At 39.1% G+C, this 23662-nt stretch overlaps 1 protein-coding gene across 2 annotated transcripts in view; it reads right to left on the bottom strand.

Moving 5' to 3' along the window:
- The window catches only part of YLPM1 (YLP motif containing 1), a 53390-nt gene extending 29947 nt beyond the window's left edge, over positions 1-23443 (bottom strand). For both annotated transcript variants that reach the window (XR_015741092.1, XM_026711767.2), the window contains exons 1-10: positions 22307-23443; positions 17556-17786; positions 16771-16965; positions 14661-15925; positions 9060-11144; positions 8040-8160; positions 4122-4614; positions 3469-3561; positions 2629-2806; positions 2257-2390 (exon numbers count right to left, since the gene is read on the bottom strand). Coding sequence is in view for 1 of the 2 variants with exons in the window: in XM_026711767.2 (XP_026567552.2) it covers positions 2257-2390; positions 2629-2806; positions 3469-3561; positions 4122-4614; positions 8040-8160; positions 9060-11144; positions 14661-15925; positions 16771-16965; positions 17556-17786; positions 22307-23326 (5815 nt within the window). In the remaining variant the exon portion in view is untranslated. The remainder of the gene's footprint in view (positions 1-2256; positions 2391-2628; positions 2807-3468; positions 3562-4121; positions 4615-8039; positions 8161-9059; positions 11145-14660; positions 15926-16770; positions 16966-17555; positions 17787-22306) is intronic.
- Positions 23444-23662: the final 219 nt, after the last annotated feature.

The following is a 23662-nucleotide window of genomic DNA, read 5'->3' as shown; positions in this document are numbered from 1 at the left end:
GGCTATCCCCCTCCCTTCCAATTGGCCTTTTCAATTGTATTTTTAATTTGTTTATTATTTTTAATTGTTACAAACAACTCATTGTGTGAACAGTGTGGTCCCAGAGTGGTTTACATTTTAAAAACAAATATGACACTAATTTTACATTAATATTGATTTTCTTATATAATTTTATATTAATACATTTTATCAATCTTAATTTTAATCCTTCAATATTCCCATTTTGTGTCAATCTCTACATCCTTAACATCCCTTTTGTTATAAATTCTGTATTACTTGTCATATCTGCAATATTTAACAATTTGTATAATTCACACAGTCATTCATTAGTCCTTGTTTAATTTATATTTCAATTATTTCTCCCCTTTTAATTCTTAATGTTGCCACCGTTGCACTTTAAGCAAAATCTTTTCCTAGTCCCATTTATACTAAAGCAAACCATATTCAAACATTTAACCTATTGTTTAATTCTAATAACGCTATAATTATTTTTATCTATTATTATATTTCACTATCCTATATTTTTTTTTGTTCTAATCTATCAGGTTCCACATGTCATTTCTTTTACTACCTTATAATATTATTTTTCATATTTACTATAGTTCACAATTATACTGTATACCTTTGATAATAATCTTATTTCCAAACATTAAGTTCATGTTTATTACAATTTATCATATTAGTTTTCATGTTTATTATAGTTGAGAATTGTATATCTTTAATGCCAGTTCTCTTGCAAAATATTAATTTCATATTTAACAATTAACAATTTTATATCGTAAATAATAGAATAATAGATTCATGTGGAACCTTTATCTTTTCTGTATCAGTCATCGGTCTCTTGCTCTCAGTAAAGCTTTAACTGATCGCTTCCTAGTTTGTCTCTCAGTTTCTTTCATTTTTTGTCCTTTCCTCTTACTCCTTCCTTCCTCCTCTATTATATTCCATTGTTTCTCTTTCCAGTTATTTAATTTAATCCCTGTCCTCTCAAAATATTTTCTCTGAAATTCCATTTCCTGTTGCCTTATCTTTAACACATCCCCTTGGTTTATCTCATCAATCATTTTCATATTAATTTTTATTTTGTTATTTTTTTCTTTTTATTTGTTGCTTCATCTGTTCCGTTTCTCTGATTGTGCTTCTAGTTAGCTCCTCCTCTTCCAGGATTTCTCCTTTTCCCTCTACTGGTTGTATCAGGTGTGCTGTCTCTGATTGTGTCTCCACTTCCAGCTTTTCTATTTTATTCAAAATATCCTCAAATCCTATGTTCATAATATCCTTCATAACCTGTAACTCCAACACCAATTCTCTACATATTCCACTTATCTTTATTCTTGTTTATTCTTTATCCAATTGTCCAAGAATAATCCCAGCCTCAGCTGTAAGTCAGTGTCCAGAAATAATTAAGACTCAAAGTTAATCTATCTGCTTCTTTTATGTAATCCAAGGATGATATAAATTTCTCCACCAAAAATTTGGGAATTTGTTGTTTTTCTTTGACAGCAGGCGGCGCTCTTAAATCAGTTTTCACTTTGTCGTCTTTTAAATTAACCAATTTTCGTTATAATCCAAATCTTTCAAAAATGAGTGCTATATTTGTTTTTATATATGTTCCAGCATTTTTATAAATGCCTATCCAAAGCCAGTGTCTATCCAATCTCAAAATCCAGTTTTATATTTTTAACAAATTTGCTGTTTTCCTTCTTCACTTTCTTCTGTTTTTAGAATATTAACTTTAGTATATTATTTTAAAATATTAACTTTTTACTCTCGTAGTTAGGTCACAGCCATTTAATATATTTATGAGTCCACTTTTCTGAATATTCTTCTTAGGGTTCTATTTTGAAATAAAAAGGATAGTTCTCACCCAGTTCCACACTGTTACTAACTCCACTCCTGAATTTTGCTTGGATGTTAAACAGACACCGACTTTGTCGCAGCTATCTTGGCTGCTTCTTCTCTACGACATGGCAGAGAGCAATAGCCTGGGGCTCTTCAGGGGAACTGCGTTTTCCTGTGGGACCTCACAAGGCACTTCTCTTTGGCTTCACCTCCCCTCCAGGAAGGTTTTGGCTTCCTCGAATATGCAGAAGCCAGCGCAAGGGACAGAGAGCTCCTTTTCCCTGCTGCGGTGTCGCCGGCGAGATCACTTCCTCCACTTGTATTTGTTAAGCAACATCAACTGAATTAACATTTCTAGCTTCATTCTAACTTACTAATTTTCTATTCCAATTCTCAATGATTTTAAAATTATACCTCCAAACATGGAAGGCCCATGATCATAAGGAGGACGATCAGGCTTCCGCTCATATGACTGTCTTTCAAATCCTCCCCTTCTTGAGACTGAATGATCTTTGTCACGGTAAGACTGATTTCTTGAAGGAGATGGCCTGTTAAATGGAGAAAGCACTCATGTGAATTTATTTATTTATTTTAAAGACTTTGTACTCATTTTATGTGCCAACACTTAGGATGGCTAATAAAACTGATCCATCCATCCATTACAAATTAGGATTTTATTCTTATTTATAACATGATTTTTATTTATACAGACTGACCATATAAAAAGCACATCAATAACCACTATGAAGGCATGTTTTCTTATTTAAGTACTTCTGTTTTACATACCTGTCTTCTCGTGGGTATCGTTCTTTGTCAAATCGTTCCCGATCATGATCTCCAGAAATCCGTTCTCTGTATGGTTCTCGTTCCCTCCTGAAATCCCTGTGGTCTGGGTTGGAATTATTTTGTCGTTCAAAATAATTCTCTCTCTCCTTGATGTATCGATCCCGCTGGCCTAAGTGTTCTGGGAAAAAAAAAGTCAAAATAATTGTTAAGCCTCATAATAAAAGAAATTTTTGAGCTGAACCAGATCACAAGTAAAAGAATCACATCAGGAAAAGTTGAACCGACTACAGGTAGTCCTCGACGTACAACCGCAATTAAACCCAACATTTCTGTTGCTAAGTGAGACATGAATTTTGCCCCATTTTACCACTTTGCCACAGTTGTTAAATGAATCATTGCAGTCAGTTTAGTAACATGGTTGTTAAGTAAATGTGGCTTTTCCCCACTGACTTTGCTTGTCAAAAGCTTGCAAAAACTGCACACGCCCCAGGATACTGCAACCATCATAAATATGAATCAGTTGCTAAGCATCTGAATTTTGATCATGTGACCATGGGGCTGCAATGGTCGTGTGAAAAATGGACATATTACTCTTTTCAGGGACATCGTAACTTTAAACTGTTTTAAGTCAAGGATTATCTATATTTCCTTCCATATGATAATTTTACATATAAAAGAGAATCTCATTCTGCACACTATTATTTAAAATATTCCAAAGCATTTAAGTTATTGTATCACAAAGAGAAAAATACAGTTCATCTTAAACAGAAAGCTACTAAATATAAAACAAATTTATTTTTTCTCAAAGAGATATTTCTGTGACCATAAAGATAAACCCACCTTTTGAAAAGGGTTGCCTTTCATGAGGTTCTGGATGTAGAGTTATTCGCTCTCCGTACGGAATTTGTTGTCCACTTTTACTGATAGTTATATCTGTTAAACACAAATTGATAATAATTAAAGACCCTGACAGTGTCAAAATAATTTGGCTTTGATGAATTGTGTATGATCAACATACTGATATCTCTCTTCAAACTGGTAGATTTTCCCAGAGAAAGGGTTAAGTATTGCGGTATAATGGAATTTCCCATGCTTTGCAAATACTAATGCAACTGCTTGCTCATATAGGAGTACATTCACCACTATATCTGATCTCCAGACTTCACAAGCAATCCAGAAAGATCAATAATATCAAAGGTCACTAAGAGATTTAACAGAACAAGCATAGACATATTCACTCCTTTCAAATCCCAGTACGAGTCATCCATGAGGAAGACCCATGCGATTTTAATCCCCTAGTCAGGCCCGAGGTTTAAATCTGCTTCTTCCAGAGTATTTATAGTTATTATTCCACAACCTCTTCTACAACTTTCCCCCCAAAGGTGAGAGTGGGAATACAACAGCTGTCCAACACTAAGAGAACTAGGACAGGCTTCTTTAGAAAGCTCCTTAATGTTTTATTAAGTGGCAATCAGAACATTAGCAGCATTCACCTTGTCCATGGCCGTGTCCATGTCCATAGTCAACAGTCTGATGAATAATTGGTGGCTTGGCATGGGGTGCCAAATGGGATGCTGAGATTGTTGATGAAGGCAATGAAGAATCCGATGTAGGTAAGTCATAGTCTAATTTCAACCCTTTATCCTCAGTACTGTCCCAAAGTCCCTGGAAAGAGTCCTCATCCCAACGTTCTTCATCCATATCAGTTGATGTCTTTACCATGGGAACTGAAACCTGAGCTGTTGCTGCAGTTGAAATGGAAATTGGAATATTTGACTGTAATGGTAGAGCAGGTGGCTTTCCTGTTGGGATAGGAACCTTTGCAGCTGAAACAGGAGGTCTTGTCACTGGAGAAGATTTTATAGGAGGTGGCTTAGTGGTTGGAGCAGGTTTCCGAAACAAGACAGGGGGCTTTGTAATTACAGCTGGAGTAAGCTTATTAGTTTGTTCCTCTGCTGTCATTTTACCTTGCATTTCAGAAGAGGCCTACATAATGGGACAAGTGAAAATAAATGTATAAAATAATCATTATATCAACATTATCAGCTATGATTTTTTTTTGCATACCATAAGAAACCATGGGATTCCATGCTTCTCCTTTTCCTCTCCAATAGGGCCAAGTTGGGAAGTTTTCACTTTTAGTCTAATCATGGACTGCTGGGATTCATTGACCAAAACTAAGAGGAAATTGATTTTGATTGACTGACATTGGTTATTTTAAAAAATTTGATCTGAAACAGTGTTTTTTTAAGGTAATGTTTTAAATTAATCGTAGGCTCATATCCAGATATTCAACAAGCAACAAATCAAACTTGGTCAAATTTCTAAACCTGGATTGCCAGAAGAAGAGAGATGGCAATGCACAACTCCAGTATTCATTGTGATTGTTCCTATTTATGCAATCTCACTAGGCTAAATGATGGCCGCTAGCATGACAAACTATTTTCCATCATTCCCAGCCAGCATAACTACAATTTTGGGGAAGGCTATATGAAGCTATTGCTAAGAATGATATGACATATATAGGGAATCAATATTGTACTCTATGTGCCTTGATCCTTTTCTAAAGTGTGTACTTTTTGTAGATGTTCAGTGTTAAAAATGGTACAAAACAAACATAAATTAGGACATATTTAAAAATGTTATTATTTATAAACATCTAAGCTAGCAAATTTAAAAGAGATGGACTAATAACTGGCAGGCTGTAAGTTCTAACCTTGCCTTAGACATGTAACTAGGTGGGTAACTTTGGATCAGTCACTTTCTCTCATACTTGGGAAAAAGGCAATGGCTAGGCTAACCACTTCCAAAAATCTTTTGACCTACCTGTTTACAAAGATACCAACAATCAAGACCAACTTGAAGGCACAAAAATAAAACAAAATCAAATACACATCTCTCTTTTGGAACAGCATCTCTCTGAAATTCAGATGGGCAAGTACTGGCCTTTGCTAAGGCCATGAACACCTGAGTTTTCTGTGAACACGGAGCCAGAGTATAAAATCAATTTATCCTGAAATGGTTTGGAGGATGCTTGTTTGGGAGCCAATTTGGTCTAATAGTTAAGGCACCAAACTAAAAACCAGGAAACTATGAATTCTAGTCCTGTCTTTGTCATGTATTTCAGCTGAAAGATTTTGGATCAATTAAACTCTTTCAGCCAAACTTACCTCATAGGGTTATTGTTGTGGGGTAAGTAGGAGGAGGAAGAAATGTTAGGTGTGTTCACCTCCTTGAGTTATTTATAAAAATGATAAGGCAGGTTAAATAAATAAATGTTAATATGATTTTGAGTTAGCCTTAGTTTTTCTGTATGTGGTTTTTATATTTAATAGATATTTTGTGTTTTGTACATATGCATATACATAACACCTTTTTTATTAGTAACAAGAGTCACATTGGGCCATAGTAATCTTCCTATGTCTCAGTGTTATGGTCAAGAGTTTTATTGCAAGTAGCTTCATGTAAACCATCTATGTGGTAAAAAACAAAACCAATTGTTTGTTTCTGCCTATCAGCTATCAGAATCAAGATTAATTCTAACTTTGCTTATACAAATCAATGCTTTGAACTGCTGAATTATGATTTCTTCTTTCCCATATAAAGACATATAAAAATTAATTCACAATTCTCTGGAGTATCAAGGACTTAAACACATATAACATGTGCCGCCTCTAACCGTATATCAATCACAAACAATATGTAGCATGGATAACTACTATTTTATACATCCAGAATTATCTTTTTGGGTCATTCAGATTATATTATTTTAAACTTAATTAAAAAAACCTGGAATGACTGCAAGTTTCAAGGGTAAAGTCATAACCCAAAATCTAAATTCACCCACCCTAGTGGCAGCTGAATTGGTGTCCAGAAGTTATGCAGGATTTGAGCTAACAAAATTCAAGAGAAATGGAGGTACTGGAATTTGGGATGTTTCTGTTGGTGGAAACATGGAATCACCTGCTCTTCAGTACTTAAGCCAAAATAATAGAGATGTTTGACCTACAGTCAGCTGGGTGTTTTCCTCACATATCAGTAACAATCATCCATGCTGGGATGAATTTATTGATTGGTTCTTTCAACATGCATTTATATTTAAGCCTATAAAGATGAAAAATACATTCTAAAATGATAAAACTTGTTTTTAATAATTAAGTAGAATTGAGCTGACTCCAGGTGACTTCATGGAGAATTCCATGCAGTTTATTTGGCAACAGTATGGAAATGGTTTGCTACTCCCTTTTCTGGTATGTGTTGCCTTCGGTATTCTCTAATAATTTCTCATCTATGCCTGACCTTACTTTCTTTCCAAGTCCAGACAAAACCAACTTGGTTCTGCCATCTACTAAAGACTTTTTCAAAAAATATCATGCCAAACACTATCTTTTAGAAAGCAGATTTTGAACCTCATAATAAAACACATAATAATTTCTGTGTCTGGTACTTTATAATATATACCTGTGTCATTTTTATTATATATTTTGTTGACTATCATTTATCCTATTTTGTGTTTCTTTTTCAAATGAAAAAGAAATACATTTTATACTTATAAATTTTTTAGGGAAACCAAAAAGGAACAAAATGTTACATGGCATTTCCTGCTTTGTAATTAAAGATTACTGTTGTAATACTAATGAATTGTGACTTTTGATACAGCAAAACATGAAAACATAGTGAAGTCCACTGACTCTCTCATTGCCATATCTTCAAAATTCATTCTCAGTGGACAGATGTTTCAGTGGAACAATTTATAATAGCATTAGGACATTAGAACATTTGTTTTTACACAAATGCTATACGACAAAATTCTAACAGAAAATGAAACACATCCTTTTTATGAATCAAGATTTGAAAATCTCCTTTAGTATATCCACATTAGAATCAAAAACTGCTAAGCAGCCAAACAAATAATAAGGAATTATTTCTGTCAAATATATAAGGCCATTCAGGTTTCATGCTTTGTTTTGATTTGTTGTTAAAGTTTTCATTTAGCAACTACCTTGGTTAGTGACCATTTGCATATATGACAGCAATAAAACACTCATTTTCCAACCAATGCACACATGTAGGACCAAATTTTGCCCTCTTTACAACAAATGCTGACAACAGATGGAGTATTGCTTGTGTAGTTGTATGAGACAATTTAATCTGAATAAGATGGTAACATCCAGTGATCTTTGTGGCAATCACATATTCTGTTAGCAACCATTCTGCTAAATGACCTGGTTATCGGAATGGAACTTGGTTGCTAAATGAGGAACGGATATATGTGCTTGTAATATTTTAAAATAATTTAGGACATTTTGTAAATTATCCTGAGGATATTTTTATAGGAAAACCAGACTATAAGTGCTTTTTAAAACATAAAGTCTATTTGAAAGCCATTTATAAGTAATATTTTAATTTACCTGAAAGTTATCTTTCCTAGCAGATGTACTTCGTAACCTGGACATTTCTTGTCGTGGAAGTTCAGACATTTGTGCACTAGGAACAAATTCATTCATCTTCTGCATATGTTCTTTTTGTTCTCTATAATCGGAAAAGCATATTGTTTGTCTTAGATGGTCTTTTTAAGATATAAACATAAACATTTTTAGTTGTGGAATAAACATTGTGGAATGCAGCCTCCAGAAGACCTTCCAACTTCAGGCCCTATCAGGTAATAAATTAAAAAGAGCAATTCCTAAAAAGTGAACCTGAAATCTTTAAATGTGACTCGCCCCCATAACAGCTCTAAAAGTATATTATACCACCTATTCAAGAATAGCATGATGGATAGCATTGATATACTTATATAATTACATAAGTTAAGCAGGAGTAGTTAAACAAAGCAAAAGCAGACTTCTAATATTTATTTACTGCACAAATCTTTTAAGATACTGGATCTAAAGATATAATTGACAGGTATGAGAAAAAACTCTCTTGGAAGAACTATTATTTGGTAGCCTTCCTCAGAATTATCTCAGCTTACTTTTCAAATGTTTTTATGGAATTTGTTGATAGAACTGCATTCATAAAGAAAGCCTGTATGAATGATTCTGTAAATTTTCTAGATCTTTGTTCCCTAATGCACTTTGAGATTACAAGGTAAGATTTTTTTCTTCATCATTACAATTAAAAAACTATCACTACCAGACTATGTTATTTGAACTATTTTATCATACACTTCTTGTGCTTATATATTTAATGGATGGTCCAAATTAAGACAAAGATTAACTCCTTTAGCTTAAGAGATATAGTATACTATTTCAAGTGGTTATTTCAATGGATTCAAAAGGAAGCTCAACTTTTACAATAAAGTGCCTTTTCATTTAAAGTGATTAAAAGATGTATCACTATATTTTTAAAGCACTTTGTAATTTATACAAAAAGAAGACTGAGAAAAATATAATTATTCTAAAATAAGACGAGAAAAAAAATCAACTCACCGTATCATCTTTAGTTCTTGGGCAGCCTTCAAGATTATTTCATGTTGCCTTTGACTAAGAACCATTACTCCTCCTAACGACTGATCAGAAGCTAAATTTGGTTCTTCTTCCAACAATTCAGATGAGCGTGGTAACATGGGGGGTGGATCCAGACAATTGTCTAAAGATGTAAATCTATCCATTTCATCAGGATACCACCGCTCTGAAAACCTTTCTCTTTCCCAATCTCCTCTGTCAGGAGGTAAATCAGACTGTTCTCTCCATGTGTCATGTCTTTCTGGATATTCACGAATTCTAATCCCCCCAATGTCTCTAGAATCTCTGTTGTAGAAATCTCTGTCTCTCTCTTCTAACCATCTGTCCTCATGATATCTATCTACTGGAGGAAGTGGAGGCAGAGGTGGCAAAGGAGGTAGAGGCGGTATGTCCATATCACAATTCAATGTATCTCTGTCCCCCGATGATCTGATATAATCCCTATCCCAGTCTCTTTCCAATTCACGATCATACACATCCAAGGGTTTTCTGATCCTGCTAAGATCCCTGTCTCCCTCTCTGTCTCTACTCAATGGTCTTTCCCAATCATCCCAAAATGGTTCTCGATCCACCAAAGGAGGTAAAGGAGGAAGAGGGGGAAGTGGGGAAAGAGGGGGTAAGGGATGACGTTGTGGTACCCCCTCATCTCTCTCATATGGATCAAGGGAATCATCAAACCTCTCGTCTCGATCGTGCCAACATCTATCTCTTTCCCAATCATCTAATCGTCTGTGTTCTAAAGGAGGAATATCTCTGTAGTCAAATGAATGGCCCTCTTCTCTGCTTTGCTCTTCATAACTCCATGGAGGCCTTGGTGGTTCTTCACAAAATGATGGTAAATTTTCAACATTTCCTCCAAATCCTGTATCACGTCTGTGTAGATCCTGCTCCCGATTGCTAGGCCTTCTAATTGGTTCTCTTTCCCGACCATTACCTTGTCTATCTGTGTCCCTCTCTCTATTAGTAGGTTGTCGACCTGGGGCTTTCTCCCTGCTTCCAATTTGCCAGTCCAATCCTCGCTCCTGACTGCTGGGAGGCCTGATTTTACCACTTTCCTGGCTATTTGCTTGGATTCTTTCCCTGCTGCTCATCCGAGGAGCTGGTAACCCTCTTTCCTGGCTGTTTGATTGCCTGCCCAGTTTTCTTTCCTGGTTACCTCCCTGCCTACCCATCCCAGATTCCCAGTTACTTAACTGACCTTCTGGAAGCTTGTCATGGGTTCCTAGCCCGCTGCTTATATCTCTACCAACACCATCCCTTGATTGACCTCTCCCTCTATTTGCTTTTCCCTTTCCTCTCATGTCTTCTAATCGGCCCCGTCCTCTGCCTCTAGTATCTTCCATTCTATATTGGCCTCTGCCTCTGCCTCTGCCAGCTGGCCCTATTCCCTGGTTATCTCCTGGCTTCATTTGTCCCTTCTCCCTCTTTTCTAGTTTAGAGGATTCCTTATTCTGATTATTGTCTGGAGAAACCAGTTTATTTTTTGTAGCGTTCATATCTTTATTTCCTTTGATTGATGGTGGTGGTAATGTTTTCTTCCCTCCTGTTGTTTGAGGAATATTAGAAACTGGTATCTGATGCAGACTTGTGGACGTGCAAGGAGTTTTGGATACTTCTGCGTGTAATCCGGAATCTGTGGAACTTGATTTCTTTATTTCTGACATTGCTTCTATGGCATCCTTCCTGGATGTAGTTTGCTGTACATTAGGCAGACCCTTATCCGGCTGAACTGGGCCAGAAACTTTTACATCAGACATAAATTTAGATTTATTGACAGTATCAATATGTAGTTCTTTATTTTCTCCTTGATGGTTTGGTTGTCCCTGCCACCATGGTCCACTTGCTTGAGAAGAAGACTGTATGTGTGATGTTCCCAAAGGAGCGTAAAATGCTGCTGCTGGCCCTCGAGGGATTGTCCCCTGTTTTCCTGAAGATCCATCTATGTGCTGATTCTGAAGTCTTGCCCTTGGACCTTCTACACGTTGGCCCTGAAAATGAGCACCTTTTTGCCTTTGAGGCTCAACACCTCTTCCCCGTGGTCCATCTAATCTGTGGGATTAGACAGAATGTTTTATTCAGTTAATAGCTTTGGTGAAGCCTTTCTGTAAAACAATTCTCCTGGTCGTAGAAATAAATATATAATTTAAATTAAGTACTGTATAAAACAGTGCACGCTTACTATATTAAGTGAGAAAACCATAGGAGTATTGGATGGTGGGGGGAAATTAACTTTGTTATTAACTGCTTAGCTCTCCTTTTCCCCATTATTCACTGCAGAAATAGTTTGCTCTACCTTGACATTCTTCCCACTGGGAATATTGGCTTTCTTATGACTTAAATCATAAGAATAGACTAAAGTTCCAGTTCAGTTTGTTTATTGATTAAAGCAACTACAGTATATTAAATATAATAGGGCAAACTACAGCAATGAAATAATCAGATAAGATCATCTTCTGGGTAGTTGATCCCAATCTGATCATGGTAGGAAGTTCTCAGTTGGATGGCTTTAGCCAGCTATAAGCCTGGTAGTCTTTTTATTTTTTAACTACCTATGTGTTTGTATCTTGGAGAAGGTCATATAGGCTATTGATTGGCCCCAATGAGCTATCAATGACTTTTAAAGCTGTGCTGTGGTTAAAGCATATAGTTGGCAGTCAAAGAAGACATGAGTAATGACCTCTCTCATATATACATATTTTCTCTGAATAAGGTACTTGATGACGCTACCCTATGTTTTATCATACAATCCAGAAACTCAAATCTTGCTCTGATTAGGGCTGCTCTGTGTCAGGCCCATAATTTGATGTATTTTTCTAATTGAAAAGGGTTTTTTTCCTCAGCCAGCCAGCCACAACTGTCTCTATGTCAACTTGAGCACTAAAGTATACTGGGAAATAGGCATATTTCATTGTTTCTTAGATAAAGGTTTTTAAATAATTTTCATTTGGAATTCCAAATTGATTTTTCATAGAACATTTCCCCTCCTTGTCATAATGTTAATCTAATAATATATTATAAATCATATCTATATCGTATACAATTTACAATACACTACTCCGCACCTGATAGTGGAGGTAAGATAAAAATGTATTAAAGATAAAATTTGTGGCACAAGAATGAAATGATCACTCCAGGGATTTGATATTTGAATAAATATTTGTAAAAACATTACTTTATGTATTAGTTATTCTATCAGATAACATGGCAAAATACTTAAAGACATCAAATTTAAATACAAACCTCTTTAATGTAATGAAACCAGAAAGTACTTGAAATGACTGTATAGTATTTCTGATTAATCAAATGTTTCTGGCCACTAATTTAAATAAGAGGGGACTTATAACAAATATTGCTGGAAGTTGTTTCTGAGGCAGCCTTTATATTTGGTTTGCTAGTATTCCAACTGCAAGATGCTTTGGAGCATCTGATATAATACATCAGCTTCAGTTCTATAGTTAGCATTGTGAATTTATGTACTCTTCTATACAGGTAGTTCTACAACAGTTTGTTTAGTGACTATTCAAAGTTACATCATTGAAAAAAATGAGTTATCACCATTTTGCACATTTACCACTAATGCTGCAATCCCAGGGTCATGTGATCAAAATTCAGATGCTTGACAACTGACACATGACGGTTGCAGTGTCCAGGGCTCATGTGATCTCATTTGTGACCTCTGGACAAGCAAAGTCAATGGGGAAGCCAGATTTACTTTACAAAGCAGTGATTCACTTAACAACGGTAGCAAAAAATTGTAAAATGGGGCAAAGCCCACTTAACAAATGTCTGACTTAGCAACAGAAATTGAGTTTGTAAATTGAGGAATACCTGAATACCCTAAGTGTAAATATGGGCTATCTGGCTGTATAGTTTCTGTTTTATTTCTGCATTATTTGGGATTCTTTCTTCTGGATTGTTTATGAAATCATTTTGGCTACAAAAATGTTGACAACTTTTTGAGATTACTGACTGTTGCTTCAATCCCATGCACACAGACCAGATCCTCAGCTTTGCAAGCAACCACCAGTGGTGGACTTCAAATAATTTAACAACCAGTTCTCTGCCCAGTTGCTGGGTGGGCATGACTTAGTTGGCCTCCTGCACCATCCTGGGAGTGAAAATGGGCTGTGGAGGGCCTGTTTTCCACCTCCCTGGACTCCACATGCCCCCTGCACTTACCTGGGATCCAAAATGGGCCGTGTGGGGATTTTGGGAGGGGCAGGGCCAGCCTGTCATTGGAACTACTAGTTCGCTGAACCGGATGTAAAATTAATATCTGGTTCACTTGAACCGGCCCAAACCGGCTGAAGCCCACCCTTGCAACTGCCTCACTACGTACAACAGCAGCTGTGTCCAGACCTTCTTCAGAAGGGCGACACACTTTAGTACCACAACACTAAGAAAAGCGGAAAACTTCATATTCTGACACACAGCACCCAAACCACAACACACTACACAGCTAACAAGCATGCAAAAGCTAATCTTACCATACACAAAAGGGGTGTCGGAAATGACAGCCAGAATCCTCCAACGCCTAGGAATAGCAATAGCCCTCAAACCCACAGCCACACTCTGCCAGGAATTATCCAGAACCAAAGACAAGATACAGAAAGATGAAAGAAACAATATAATCTACATAATCAACTGTAACCATTGCAACCAATTCTACTGAGACAAACATCACATCAATTAAAAAACAGGATCCCCGCTGACAGTCAAACATCACACAATCTGAAATCCTTAATCTGTTCCCACATTGGCACCAAACAGAACCAGTTTGATTGGAGTGACACAAAAATCATTGGCCACGCTACCACCCACCACATTTGTGAGTTCATCAAAGCCTGGCACTCCATAAGCAATTCCATCAACAGACACATTGACCTGCAGGCAGTCTATGAACCCCACAGAATCCAAATCAACCGTATAGTCAACCAGAGATAGCATTGACTCTCAACTAACCCACGCAATTCCCCTCTACCAGTTCACTTCTCAATGACCCTGACCTGATGTAACCTCCCTATCACAAGACCCATCACAAGACTCTCACTGATGACACATACCTGACATACCAGACTCATCACAAGACCCTCACTTGACGCACCCACACCTGAAGCACTTATAAACATCCCCTAAACTCCACTGAAGATGTTATCTAGCCTGGTAAGAAATGTTCAGAAAGCAACCCACAAGTTTGGAGAATGAACCTTCACCCTCATTACTCCTGACCTCAAAACCCTGTCTCAAGAAGCATCCTTTATTATTAGAAGTAAACAGAGTACCTGGAAGAATAGTTTCCTAAATTATTTAGTGATGTCTAAGGTGTATATATGTAAAGCATAATTTGGCAAGGTGGGAATGTGGCAGTGAATATTTATTAATCAAATTTAATTAGCAGCTCTTCTCATGAGAAGTGACTTCGGGGGATGTACAATAGTTAATATAATCAGATCAGTCAATCTGATTATCAGATAAGCATATTCTTATCTCTATAAGCATATTACATCTCTAAATGTATATAATATAGGATCTGTCAAGTAAAAATAAAACAAAAATAATACCTACCTTGGGCCCTTGGGCCCTTCGTAGCATGGTGCCCTGGGGGGATCAGAAAACCCAGATGGCCTCTGTGATCTGTTCTGATAAGCAGTGGTGGTAGTGATAGTAGTGGTGGACGCAGATGATGAAGCTATTGCAGATTCTGAATTCACTTTCACGGTAGCATGGTCAGATGAGACTGACCCAAATGCCACTGCCTGTTTGCCCAGAGGAGCGTAAGAATCACCTTGGTCTGAAGAGCTAGCAGATGCTGTCACACTTGAATAAGGCAGAGTGGCTGATGTATCAGTGTAAGAAAAAGAACCAGGGGAAGGGGTAGGAAGAAGGGCTGGCCTGTTGGTTTCAGTGACTTGGGTAGCTACATTTGAATCATTAACCTTAAATGAAAAAGAAGAAGCAGAAGTAGGAGTAGGAAGCAAAGCTGGTCTAGCTGTTTCAGTTGTCTGCATGATGACAGATGAATCATTATTTTTAAAAGGAAAGGAACTATGGGTAGGGGTAGGAAGCAGAGCTGGTCTGGTTGTCTCCATGGTCTGGGAGGTAGCAGGAGATTCAGTTGCTTTGAAAGTAAATGTAGTAGTAGTAGTAGGGGTAGGAAGAAGACATGGTCTAGCGGTTTCTGTGTTTTGAGAAGTGGGAGCTGATTCTGTAACTTTAAATGTAAAAGAGGTAGGCGCAGAAAACAAGGTTGGCCTCGCCTCCGTGCTCTGGGAAGTAGTAGAAGAATCTTCTGTGTTGGGTGTGAAAGAACCAGATGAAGGGGTAGGAAGAAGAGCTGGCCTGACCCCTTCTGTCACCTGAGAACTGGAAAGTAATTCACTGACTTTAAAAGAAAAAGAATTAGGAGTAGGAAATATGGTTGGTCTTGTTTCTGTGGTTTGAGTGCTCTTAGGTCCAGATTCAGCCATGTCAGATGCTGCTGGGCCAGCAGAAAATCCAGGAGTTGATGGAGGAAGTGCAGCTGCAGGTAAAACAGGCGTGCTACTTTGCACTGTTTGAGAATATGGAGAAAATGGAAACGTGCTCCCAGGACACTGAGTATTCAGGTTTTGCAAAGACTTCACCTTCTCCTGAAGGTGAGTGTAAGTGGCTTTCATTTGTCCCTGCCACACTTTCCACTGTTTCTCACACTCATGAAGCTGGTCTTTGTGAGGATAGGTCTGAAGTTGATCCTGCCACTGCTGAAACTCACGTTCCCATTCTTTGTAAAGTGGCTGGAATTGTTTATTCTGAGTCTCATAATGCTGTAACTGCACCTCTGTTGTTGCTGTCTGTCAGGAAAAGGAAGTAATAATGAAGATACTGTGCGTTTGGATTTTTTTAAAGTCCATGATCTGTACTCAGTTATCCTAATGTATCATCATATCATTTTAAACTTAAATAAAATTTCATACTTTCTACAATTTCATTGTTTTAAACAACAATTTATAACTATTTTCTAGTAAAAAGTGTTTTTGTTTCCTTTTCTTAGGAAGTGGTTCTTAGGAATTAATATCAGTTGTGTTACTTCTAAGGTTGATGTATAATTTATAGAATAAGAACAAAAACATTAACATTTCACTGTTAGGCAAATATGTTGTCAGCATTCTCTAACTTAACAAGTGCTAAAATTCAATTCCCATAAATTTCAGTAGGAAATAACCATATTGATGTGGGATTATGTGAACTGAGATCCAAGATTGCCGAGGGGTGACATATTGTGTGTACCTAGAGTCAGGAAAAACAAACTATGAAGAATAAATAAAACAATAAATAACTATTAAGCTGTATTTCATAATTAAAATATAACAATTAAAATATAGCAGCATTAGCAGCAATAATTAATATAAAATATAGCAGCAATTTCACTCAAGAACCAGTTTGATATAGTGATTGAACTGGAAACTGACTGGGAGTACTGCCTTAGGTACGAAGCCAAATGGGTGGTCTTGGGCTAGTCACTCTCTCTCAGCTTTAAAAGGCAGGAAATGGCACTTCTGAAATCTTATCAAGAAAACTGCTAAAACTTTTCAGGCAGTAGCCAGGAATCAACACTAACTCCAAAGGACAAAACAAAAGCCAATAACAATTTTACTTATTTGGAAATAAGTAAATTATATTGTTTTAAACAACTTACTGACAAATGTAATGGCTGCTGTATAATCTGTTGATAGCGTTGTAAAATTTGTTGCAACTGTGAATGTTTTTGCATTATTCTTTGATACTGGAAACCCACTCTTTGTTGTGGATGTTGCTGCCATTGTGTTGCTGCTGCCTGTAGCTGCTGTAATCTCAAGCTTTCTTCAGGATCTTCTGGAGGTTCAATGTTTAGCTAGATAGAGTAGAAGGAATCAGTCATGCTATTTTTTTTTTCAATCAGTGTTTAGAATTCCAAAGAAAAACAAATATTAAAAACATTTTTAAAAATCAAAGAAAGACTAATGTTACGTCCTAGGTGTCATCCACAAATGCATCATTTCTCCGTTGCTTAAAATAGGTCATTTCTAGTAATATGTAATGTTTCATGGTGAGAACAGAAATGATGGGGAACGATGCAAAGACAGGCCTTTCTCTTGCTTTGGGAGAGGGAGTTTTGGGAGGCTTAATATTTGTTTTAAAACTCTGTTGAGACTAGTATAGGACTCATATTGTAGTTTTCTGTTCGATGTTTCAAACTTATAAAAAATGTTACCATAAATCTCAGCAACATTAATCAGGGCAAGCTGAAGGGAGCCCAAAGAAGAAGACTGGAACTGCCAGTTGCCCACTCTTGCTGCAACTTTTGACACCCCCCACCCCCAAAGCATTTACTAACCATTCTTCCATTAATAAAAAATACATTTAAATATCTGAAATCAATAAAAGAGGGAAATCTTTATCAATGAACGCTTATGTATAGTGACACTTCTGTGAATAGCATACCTTTAGTTCAACAGATGACACAGGAGGCTCTTCATCTTTTGGATGTGGTAACTTGGGAGCATAATTCAAATTGGGTTCAGAAAGGCCACTAGAAACAGATGTTTCTCTTTCTTCTTTTCTCTGTTCTGGGGCATCATTCACAACAGGTGGCTGTTGCTGTCCCAATGCATGTGCTTTTGCCCTTTGCTGAAGAGTAAGTAGATGCTGTTGATACCAATATTGCTGCTGTTCCTACAATAAGTAGAAGTATTTCAGTTTCATAGAGAAACAGAATATCCTAGAATCTGAAGAAAGCTGTGGTATTTATTGTAAAACAGCCAGAAGACATGAGTTCTAGTCCTGACTTAGGCACAAATCCAGTTGGGTGACTTGAGCCAGTCAATCTCTCTCTGGGAAGAAGGCCGCGTCATCTTTGCTTCCAAAAATCTTGCCAAGAAAACAGCAGGGACTACTCCAGGCAATTACAGAAGGTCAACACTGACTTGAAGCATTAAAAAGTCAGCCCCCCACAACTAAAGTTGCACTGTGAAATTTGTTTTATTTATTTAGCATATTTATGTAGCTAGACTACAAACACGTGATTCTAGGAGATGTACAACACAACCATTAAATCAACTCCATAATATACTAACAGAAACAAAAAATAAAAACAAACAGATATCACTTATCTCATATAGCCACCTTTCAGTATCAAGGCTGGTGAAAAAAAATGCTTTAAAGTAGGGGTCCCCAACCCCTGGCCCACTACTGGACTGTGGCCTATTCAGAATTCAGCCTACGATTGCCTGGCCAGAGTGCGCATACATGCACAGCTCAACTTGTGTGAGCCATGGGTCGGCAGACACTCACATGCATGCATGCATGCATGCTGGCCTGCCACTCGTGTAAATCATGTTACATGTGTGCATGTTGGCCCACCATTCATGCAAGGCTGTGTGCACACCTGCCCACCATTCAAGCAGCCCAGTTCCTCTCTCCTCCCTTCCAGTGGGGCCAACAAGCCACAAAGTTTGGGGTTGTTTTAAAGATCTTCCGTAAGGCTAACAAACATGAGGCTATCCTCACCTCGGGGGCAATGAGGTTACAGACAGTGAAAAAGGCATGCTACCTGGGTCCCTCCAGATGGAAAGTTTCTTGGAAAACCCTGGAAGGGTTACCCTGGAACCAGTGCACAGAGAGGGGCTGTATAGAAGCAACGTGCAGTAGTTCAAGACTTTCATCTTTTTCTATGCTGCAACTGAGGCCTTGGCTGAACTGCCCAGCAGATTCTTTTTCAGCACTGTGGTAACGAGTGATAGGTAAGCATGGATTGCCTGTAGAGTTATACTAATAAAATTGTGCAAGTCTGAAAGCACCTTTCTTTCCCTGCCTCATTTTTTCTTAAATCCCAAAAAACTAGGAACCCGGGGCCCTTTCTGAGCCATCTGCCCTTCCCACATTCCTGCTGTGGGCTAAGCTGTCTTGACTTGACTGAGTCTTTTCTCCTTGTCTCCCAAATTCATCCCTATAAATTATTGGGGAGTTTGAGCAAGGCAGTGGCTAAGCAGCATGGACACATGCTGTTTTGCTTAACAATGATTTCGCTTAGTGACAGAAATTCTGGTTCCAATTAGGGTCAATAAATGAGGACTAGCTGTGTACATTTTGCTCAGCTATTAACAGCATGACTTTCTTCTCATAAAGCAGCTAAACAGAATGATTTCTAAGAATCAATTTCTGCACGATCTCTTTTTTGATTCTTATGCCTACTTCACAATTTTTACAGTATAGAATACTGTATAGTATAAATAAAATAGCTTTTTTCAATGCATTTATTTGATTTATAAACAAACTTGTAGGGATGTCCTTCTATTAGAAGAAAATTTAGGCAGTGAATAAAACACAGTACGCTAAAACAAAAAAAGCATTTAAAATAACAATGAGCCCAAATGACATTCATAACACTTTTTCAGCAAACCCTCATGCCAGCTCCATCAACATTCTAGCCCCAGTGTCTATTTTCACTGGGAAAGCCAGATCGCCACTCGTTTCCTAAAAGCCAACAGATTTGGGGTTAATCTATATTTCTGTGGAGGAGCTGTTCCATAAGATGGATACCATAACATAAAATCTACAGTTCTGAGGCTCCATCAAGTGGTATTGCTCCACTGAGGGGATCCAGAGCCTATCTATTCTTGTCAAGAGATAATAGGATGGATAAAAACATTGGGGATAGGCAGTCCCACAAGTAACCTGGTCCCATGCCATGTAGGGTTGTAAAAGTGACACAAATACCTTGTATTGTTCCCAAAGCCTACACGGTAACAATATTACATGGGCATATCATTACTACCTGCCCAGCATTCTGGACCAACTTAGTTTTCAAATGTTCTTCAAGATAGCCTTATTGAGACTGCATTGCAACAGTCCAATTGGGAGGTGACTAAGGCATGAGTGCATTAATGAATGTGAGCGAGGCCTCCTAATCTACATAAATGAACTTATTAACACTGGTACACTACAGGGTTGCGTGTTGAGTCCTTTACTCTATACTCTTTATGTGCGTGACTGCATTCCCACTCACGCTAGTAATACTATTACTAAATTTTCATGATACAACAGTGGTGGGACTTATCTCCGGGGGGATGAGTCTACCTACCAAGATGAAGTAGACTGGTTGCTTTCGTGGTGTAGAGACAAAAACTTGGTCCTCAACACCAATAAGACCAAAGAGCTTATAGTGGACTATAGAAGGAACAGATCAGACATCCACCCCTTGCTTATCAGTGGAGACTGAGTGGAGCAAGTGGCCAGTTTTAAGTTTCTGGGTGTTACCATAAAAGAGGACCTGACATAGGGGACACTCACATTGCAGCATTGGTCAAAAGGACCCAGCATAATTATACTGCCTAAGTCTTCTCAGGAAACAACTGAATGAAAAACTGTTGGTGAGCTTCTACCGCTGAACCATAGAGTATTTTAACTTACTGCACCTCTGTATGGTTTGTCAATTGCACAGTGACAAATAGGACAGCATTCCAGAGGCTTAATGTCATTGCCCAGAGGATAATTAGTTGCCCTCTCCCCACATCTTTGGAAAAGCTTTGTAGCTCCCGCTGCCTTAAGAAAGTTCAAAACATTTTCAAAGATCCATCTCATCCTGGGCACCCTTTTTTTGAACTATTACCATGTGGTAGACAGTACAGGATAATAGAAACAAGGACAAATAGGCTGAAAAACAGCTTCTATCCCAGGGCAATAACTATACTGAATTCTACTGTATAGTGCCGTGATGGCAAATCTATGCCATGCGTGCCAGATGTGTCACCTGTTGCTCTTCTGGGTACCGGTGCATGCATGTGTGCCAGCCAGCTGGTCTTCTGGGAGCGCTGGAAACTGGAAGAGCAGCTCTATGGTGTGCATGCATGCACCAGCCAGCTGCGCGTTAGAAACCGGAAGACAAGGTGGCTGGCATGTATGTGCATGCCGGTTTCCAGCACTCCCGCGCATGTGCATCGGGGAGCTACTCTTCTAGTTTCCGGTGTGTGTATACCCGTTTCAGCACTCAGTGCCGAAAAGGTTTGCCACCACTGGTATAGTGCAATATTCATGCAATATCAGGTTTTCAATTCAACTGTATAGAATGTGAAGGATGTGTGCTTGTGTTTTATTTTTATAGTTATAATGTACACTGGAGATGGCATTTAATTTGATTGTACGAGGTGCAATGACAATAAAGTAAATTAAACTACAGAGCAAACTGATATTTGTACAAAGGCCCTCCTGGCAACCACCTCTCATAATGATGGAGCCAATAGTTAGGAGTGTCATCCCAGCCAGAGTTAAAGATGACAAACCACCAGACACAGGGGACCCTAAAACCCACAGCCCACCATTTTTGTCAGCTGGTTCTTCCACATCCAGGAACATTTAGCCTCCAGGGACTAGGAAAATAGAAGGAAGGAGTATTAGACATGTTTGTTGCCTTGAGTTATTTACAAACGCTGAGAGAAAGTCAGTGCTCACAGCCCACAGATGAGTGGCGGTGGGTTATGGTGCCTGGAAGTCCAGCCGCCCTAGCACTCAGGTTCTCCACCATTCCGTCCTCTTGCTGGTGTGCGGCTACTTTGCTTCGACACCCCCCCCCCCCCCCCAGGTTTGGTGAGCCCTGATTTGGGGCTCAACAAATAATAAAGGCAGGATAAAAATAAAGTCAGAAAATAAAAGGTATTCATTGTACAAGAACCCTCCCCTCCCTAAACACAGCACAGTATATATGTCAGCTATCATTATTATAGGTTATTCCAAAATCGAGGCCATGCTATTGAAAGAGTCTGGTAACCACTGAGCAAACAGTATATCCAAAAGAAGAGAATATATATACCCCAGGTTTGAGTCCTTGGTGGTTTATGAGCTTGTTTTTTTCTTGAAGATGTTTTATCAGTGCCCTAATTGTACCATCAGGGCAATGATCAGTGACATCAGAGCACCGTAATAGATTAGTGCTACTAGAATACTGATTTTATCTAGCTGAATAATGAAATGTTTGCAAGTAAAACAACCAAGGACTCCACAAATGGCATATGAAAGTTTGGCCTTTGTGGAATCTCACTTAAGCATTTAATGCCTTCCTCCCCATTTATAATAAAAGCCACTGTAACATTTTCTCCTACTGCTATATGTACACACATCTCACAGTTAGAGCATTTAATTCAATAAGGAAAAAGCTTTTGTAGTTCAGACACAAATTGCAATGGTTACCTCATCCTTACCTGGGGGGTCATTGAGGATAGATCTGCACGTGAGCTGCTTTGCTGTTGCTCACACTCTTTCTCTGGGCCACCGCTCAGTCTTAATTCTGGTGGTTCGGAAGCACCTTGAGTAATCTGGGATGAAGGGAAGTGGGAGTCGGGCTGGGAGGCTGATGTTGCAATGGGCTGGCCTAGCTGGGCGGCCGACTGGAAGTTGGTTTGATAAGTTTTGGGCTGGTTTGGGTAAGGCTGAGAAACAGCTGATGGTGGGGGGTCTGAAAATGTCTTAGGAACTGCCTGAGACAAGGGCAAATGGGGCTGGTAAGCCTGCGGGGGTGGGATCTGACTCTGCGCTGGCATAGACTGAGGCGGGGGTACATAGGGATCAACTTCTAACTGGGGCATGAAAGTCTGGGAAGGCGATTGCGGGGGTGAAGACAGATCCATGTCCATATCCATGCCCATATCCATGCGGGGACTGGCCGAAGGAACCAGGGACTCCCACTCCTTGCGGGGCTGCGATGTCTCGGCAACCTCATCTGTAGATGAAAGCGGCGGCATCGGGGGATTTCGGAACTGGGATTCCCGAGGCAAAGGGGGAGGAAGGGAATCGCGGTGTTTGAATTGTTTCTGGTAGCTCCGCGTGGGCGGCGGTCCGGCGGGTACCGGGGGCTGCCAGGAAGTATTGGCGACAGAGGGCAGAGGAGGGGGCATACTCGGGGGAGGCGGGCCGGGCGGAGGGGGCCCCCCTAACAACACCGATTGCAACTGCTTCTGGTGCATCTGCTGGAGCTGCTGCAGCTGGACCAGGTGCTGTTCCTGGAGACTCAGAAATCCCCCAGTCCCGGCAGCGCTGGTAGTCGCCGAACTGGCCGCGTAACTACCTAAAACAGGCGGCGGGGCTACCGGGATCTGAGGCGGCGGCGGCGGCGGCATGGTGGTAGGCATCACGCCCGGCAAAGGCGGCGGCGGCAACAGCATTGTAGGGGGCGGAGGATAAGGCCCGGGGGTTGCCCCATACAGACCCCACGTCGGGAACATAGAGGCGAGAAACGGGTCTCCGAGGGCGTCGGCTGGACAAAACGCGGGCCTCCGTAGGCCGCAGTAGCGACGGAGGTGCGTGCGCTCTTCTACGGCTGCGTACCAAAGTGCCGAACGCGCTCTGGTCATAGAGATGCAACTTCCTTTAAACGAGAGCGTCCCCGGCTCAGCACTAAGCTAAGGGAATGATGATACAAGTACGTCATTGGTGCTCGCGACTGATTTCCGTTCAAAAGCATAGAGGTGGGGTTCTATATCAAAAGAAACTGACTAACTTTATTACCTAATAATAATAATAAAAAGAAAGAAAAAATAACCAAAACAATACAAGAGCAC

Source organism: Pseudonaja textilis, chromosome 1, assembly GCF_049901715.1.
Source record: "Pseudonaja textilis isolate UNSWEBS1 chromosome 1, rPseTex1.2, whole genome shotgun sequence".
NCBI lineage: Eukaryota > Metazoa > Chordata > Lepidosauria > Squamata > Elapidae > Pseudonaja > Pseudonaja textilis.
The sequence above is the reverse complement of the archived record's forward strand: the minus strand, read 5'-3'. Positions and strand labels throughout refer to the sequence as shown.